This window comes from Volvox carteri (assembly GCF_000143455.1).
Source record: "Volvox carteri f. nagariensis unplaced genomic scaffold VOLCAscaffold_55, whole genome shotgun sequence".
In the NCBI taxonomy this organism is placed as follows: Eukaryota; Viridiplantae; Chlorophyta; class Chlorophyceae; order Chlamydomonadales; family Volvocaceae; genus Volvox; species Volvox carteri.
The window spans coordinates 126,246-131,501 of NW_003307598.1; the positions used below are offsets into that span (position 1 = coordinate 126,246).

At 58.6% G+C, this 5,256-nt stretch overlaps 2 protein-coding genes across 2 annotated transcripts in view; one reads left to right on the forward strand and one right to left on the reverse strand.

Moving 5' to 3' along the window:
- The window catches only part of VOLCADRAFT_121465 (uncharacterized protein), a gene marked incomplete at its 3' end in the record, with an annotated part of 4,742 nt that extends 2,190 nt beyond the window's left edge, over positions 1–2,552 (forward strand). The window contains exons 4-8 of the mRNA XM_002955767.1: positions 389–614; positions 921–1,066; positions 1,338–1,579; positions 1,946–2,205; positions 2,477–2,552. Coding sequence (XP_002955813.1) covers positions 389–614; positions 921–1,066; positions 1,338–1,579; positions 1,946–2,205; positions 2,477–2,552 — 950 coding nt within the window. The remainder of the gene's footprint in view (positions 1–388; positions 615–920; positions 1,067–1,337; positions 1,580–1,945; positions 2,206–2,476) is intronic.
- A 204-nt stretch (positions 2,553–2,756) lies between these two features.
- Positions 2,757–5,256, reverse strand: part of VOLCADRAFT_106962 (uncharacterized protein) — a gene marked incomplete at its 5' end in the record, with an annotated part of 6,936 nt that continues 4,436 nt past the window's right edge. Inside the window, 3 exons of the mRNA XM_002955828.1 lie at positions 2,757–3,124; positions 3,907–4,144; positions 5,075–5,158. Coding sequence (XP_002955874.1) covers positions 3,023–3,124; positions 3,907–4,144; positions 5,075–5,158 — 424 coding nt within the window. The 3' untranslated portion in view covers positions 2,757–3,022. The remainder of the gene's footprint in view (positions 3,125–3,906; positions 4,145–5,074; positions 5,159–5,256) is intronic.

A 5,256-nucleotide genomic window follows, 5' to 3' on the forward strand; every position in this document is an offset into this window, starting at 1 on the left:
CTCCTTCACCTCAGCGGGATCCCAGGCTTGAGCATGGCCATCCAGGGACCCCTTCGGCTTGATAGAGCCTGGTCGCAGAGAAGAAGCCCTGGCCTCGATAGAGCTCTGTATGGTGGATGCACTCTATACAGATACCTTCCCAGCGACTATACAAATAGGAATAGTAACCGCAAGAAACACCCAGTTTATTACTCTAGGGTACTAGGCCCAAAACGAAAAAAAAAACACTGCGCAGTACCCTCCCCAGATCTCTTATCTTTATCTCACCGCCTGTCATTCCCCGCCGTATCCATCCTGCCGTATCCATTTCCACGCGCTATTGATTGCACGACATCTGTATCTGTCGTACATACCCTTATAACTAATACATACACGCTCACACATGCAGATACCGGTAAAACTATGTGGGTGGGGAACCCCACGAACAGCGCTGTGGGAAGGGCGCTGGCGGCTCGGGTGGGTTCCCAGCGTCTGGCCCCCCTGACTGCCGTACGCGTGGACGAGCTGGTTTGGAACCCCGAGAAGAACGTGTGGACGTGCCGTGCGCGGCGGGCTGGAGCCATCAACACTGGCGGTGGTGGCGGCGGCACGGATATTGATGCAGCAGTTGCAAAGTGGGTCTACTAGTGGGTTGCACTGTGTCGGTTGGCTTGTCCGTTGGGGTGTTCGTTGGCGTGTTCGTTGGCTTGTCCGCCCTCTCCCCTCCCCCATCCTCCCTTTCACCTTCCGCATACACACACAGGTTTGCCTCCCTGGACTACTTCCCACCCAGGACCCCCCCCACCCCCCGGGGACCACCCCTCCCCCAAAAAAAGGCTTCAATCCACCACCTTTGATGTGGTGGTCACGGCCTTGAGCAGCGTGTCCACCGCGCGGCTGCTCACCAAGTGCACCACCACCACCACCACCACCACCACCAGTAGCAGCGGTGGCAGCGGTGGCAGTCATGGCAGTGGTGACGGTGACGGTGCTGAGTCAGGTCTGGTTCCGGAGCTGGTGGCTGCGGCCAGAGAGATTCGTTCCAACGTTTGTTGGGCCCTCCTGGTGGCGCTGAATAAGAAAATAGGTGGGTGGGAGGGTGGGTGAGGGGCTAGGCTTACCGTACTGTACACGTGTACCGGCGTGTACGTCTCCTCATGAATTTTAAGGACTGGGGGGTTGTAGTTGGCAGGGCGAGGGGTAGCGGAGTAGCGTGGGGTTCGCACCACCACCACCACCACCACCACCACCACCACCACTGAGTGTGTCGCACGCACAACACGCTCCCTGATGCGCTTTCGCCCACTAGTCCCACACCACCACCACGCTCGCCCGGGAAACATATGACCGTGCGACAGATGTTCCATTCGACGGGGCGCTCCTGAGCCGACCTGATGCCTCCGGGGGTGCCATGGCCCAGTACGGCCCCATAGCCTGGGTCGCACGGGACTCGTCCAAGCCGGGTCGACCCGCCGTGGCGGGAGGTGCGGGGGAGGCGTGGGTGGTGCACGCGGCTCCGGAGTGGAGCAACCTGCGGCGTGACGTGGCGCCCGCTGACGTGGCTGCGGAGCTGCTGCGCGACTTTGCACATCTGGTGCAGGTGCGCAGCGATTGGCAGTTGGCAGTTGACAGTTGAGTTGACGGTTGAGAGCTGCCTCCCTTCGTCCTCCTTGCCTCCTTCCCTTTTCCCCACTCCTTCCCTCACTCCTCAAGGCGCGCAGGCTCCTCCTGTCCCGTGCACCCACATACGTGGGCTTCTGGCGGGCCCATCCCCCAAACACACACACACTCTTTGCGGACTTGTTATCAGCAGTTTATTATTTCCTTCTTATGTACGTGCATATGTGCGCATATGTATACACATGCATGCGGGTAGCTGCCACGGGTGAAGATATACCCCCCTGTTCCACATCATCATACGTACATGTTGTGCCCCCTCCCCCGCCCCCTCTTCTCCCCCCTCCAGACAGATATCTCTCCGGCGGATGTGATCCACCAGGAGGTCCACCGCTGGAACAACGCCTACCCGCTCAACCCGAGACCTCCCAACCCGCCCGAGGCCATCACCAACAGCAGTAGCAGCAGTAGCAGTAGCAGAACCAGGCGACACAGCAGCGGGACGTCGGGGGGCGGCGGCGGGGGGGAGGTGCAGCTACAGCCGCCTCCACCACTAGCTGGTCACTTCATGTTGCGACCGGACATACGACTCGGTGTGTGCGGCGACTGGTGAGGAGGCCTAATCAAGGAGGTTCCCGGCCCTACAACTGTATGTATGTATGTATGTTTGTGTGTAACCCGCACCTGCAGGTTTAGCAGAGCGCTGGGCCCCCTTCGGGTCCTATTACTGCGCTCCCTTTTCACTTTCATATATATGTGGCTGTCGATTGATCTCCAACACCTGCTGTGGTTTTATTGGTGCTGCAATACCACCTTAATCAGTAGTAATCGGTGGTTGTGAATCTCCAACGCCCTGTCGATTCTGTCTCGCGCCATGCAGGTGCAAGGGACCTCGGGCGGCAAATGCCTACATGACGGGCTGGGAGGCGGCAACTGCAGTATTACTGCAGCTGTGACGGTGCGAGAGCCTTCACCTCACGGATGGAGGTGGAGGGGGCGTGCGGTTGTTAGTTAGCGGCGGTTGGTCTGCTGGCTGCTTGCTGGGTAGTTTGCATGTGGCGGTGTGGAGAGCAGTAGCCGGTGGAGCAGCCCTTACATTCAAATAGTGAAATGTTTGTTTAATACCATTTTCATGATAGATATCTTTCCTATAGCGTGGTGCATGCATGTATGTTGTTACAGGGTGGTTAACTTCGCCAGCGGCCCCCTTTCCCGGGGCAGTCCCTGCTCTCCCCTGCTAGAGGGGCACCCTAATCCGTCACCCCATCCGACTTCAGAATGTATTCGTTGGGTTCGGCAACTCACCACCAGCATCCAACCAAATCTAGCGGATCAACGGCGCCTCAACTTAGTTCCTGGTCAGCTCGCAAGTTGATATTATCACGTCCTACACCGTCCATAAGATGGGGGGCCACCTCCCATTTCATCACTCCTCAAACACCCGAGGAGTCGGCAGGCGGATTTGAACCCGGGTCGACTGGGTCAACTGGGAGCAGAAGTCAGGCCTTAACCTCTGCCAGCCGCCTGCCTGTATGCATGTATGTATGTATGATACAGGAGGCTAACAACGTACAGAGCCACAAGCTCGATTGCTGGCTGGTAGGTAGAGCTCCACACACATTACAGGACGCACGCTGCATGTTGTGACAGATTTTCATATATATATACGACGTGGATGGGAGAGCAGGATGTCGGAATCCCAAACAAAACTCGCACACCATACCCCATACACCACCCAATGGGAGCTCAACTGCCAAAACGAAATGACGGAGGTAAGGCAGTAAAGCTCGGAGCAAACGCCGTTAGCAAACAAAGTTCCCTGTGTTACAGTGTACGGCAGTCCGTTGTGGCCCACGTCGGCCCCCTACCACCGTCTGCTGGTGACTACAGCTCGCTGATGTACCTACTAAAGGCCAGCATCAGCCAATATCAGCCGATAACCCCAGGCGGAGAGGTTGACTAAGAGCTTCATCCCTTGCCAAGTAAAGAACCTCATCAGCAGTCCTGACGAAGCCGCGATCAAGACGAAACAGCCAGCATGCAGGGGGGGAAGGGAAAAGCACGGAGAGCAGGAGAGGTGTGGCGCGGGCGAGAGGAGACGTAAGAACCGTATCAACACGGGGGCATTGGTACGGTGGGTAATGAACGGCTGTGCTAGAGCCATATGAAGAAAAGAAAAGCGTGGCGGGTGTTGCGCAAATGCTGTAACTCCACCTACCAGTCCACCGCCGCCCCGTCCCCACAACAAACTAAAGGATCCTGGCCCCCTCACATGCACACACACACACACACACACACACACAACCGTACCTTCAGTCTTGCTATCGCCGCCGTCAGCTCGTCAATCGCGAGGTCGTCCTCCTCCTCCTCCATGGCGGCACTAACACCATCCGGGACCTGCCCGCCGCCGCCGCCGCCGCCACCACCAGCACCAGCTTCATCGCCCTGCGGTCCACCGTCGGCCTCGCCTCCTCCTCCTCCTCCTGCACTGCCATGCCCTCCGTTGAAGTCCAGCTCCCCCAGCCATCGGGCTCCAGGGAACGCCGACCTGCGAGGCACCAACCACACGGCGTCGTACTTGCTACGCAGTTCGTACTCGCTGTACGGTAGTTTACAAACTATTGTAACATGTCACGCCTTCATAAGCGACGCTGCCTTCCAACGAGCACCACCCACCAGTGCTGGTAGTAACCACACCGCTACCTTGCGCAGCTCCCCCATCGCAGCTACAGCCTAGCGACATTGCACATCAGCCACCGTCATCACTTCCCCTTCCCCCCTCCTAGACAGACCCCTCACAGCGCCCCACCAGCCACTGGCAGGTAGGTAGGTAGGTAGACATCTAGATAGGTAGGTAGATAGGTAGGTAGGTAGGTAGGTAGACAGGAAGCTAAGGACTGCGGCGCCGTGTTCGACAACAAACTACACGCACAGACAGACAAACTCGCACAATCGCTCGTATACCGGCATCTCATTCGCACATGCCACCCATGCACACAAAAGCACGCATACGCAACTCACCCGCCACATCCTACTCCGCGGCGCAGTTCGTAACCCTAAGCCCCACACGCACCGGAATGCCGCCTCCGTCGCCCGCAGCTCTCGCATGTAGCCCGCCAGGCCCCCGTCAGGCCCAGGAAGAGCCACCACACAACCCGGAAGACATCGACCTGCTGCTGTTGGTGGTGCTGTTGGTGGTGCTGCTGTTGATGGTGGTGCTGATGATGACGACGATGATAATGACGATGTGGCGGCGGCAGGGGTAGGCGCAGCAGCAGCGACGACAAGTGGTACAGTGGTGGTGGCGGCGGCCGCGGCGGCGACTGCAGCGGATGTAGCGGTGGGGTTTAGAAGTACGGGCTGTCGATAGAACCAGGCGCGGAGCGCCCGCGGCCGTTGCGGTGAAGGTGGCGGTGAGGACGAGGGCCAGGACGCGGGGGCCGGAGGGGGGTGGTGAGTCACGTCCCGCAGCGCCGACGTGTCGGCCAGACAGCTCAGGGTGGGCCACAGATCGTCGTACGGCGAGTCTGACGTGGCAGGCGTACTGAGGTACAATAGAAACCTGGGGAGGAGGAGGAGGAGCAGGTCAGGAATAAGGTATAAAAAGGGTAATCCTCGTTGGGCGTGAGGATGTGCGGAGACGAGGTGCGGAATTCCCTG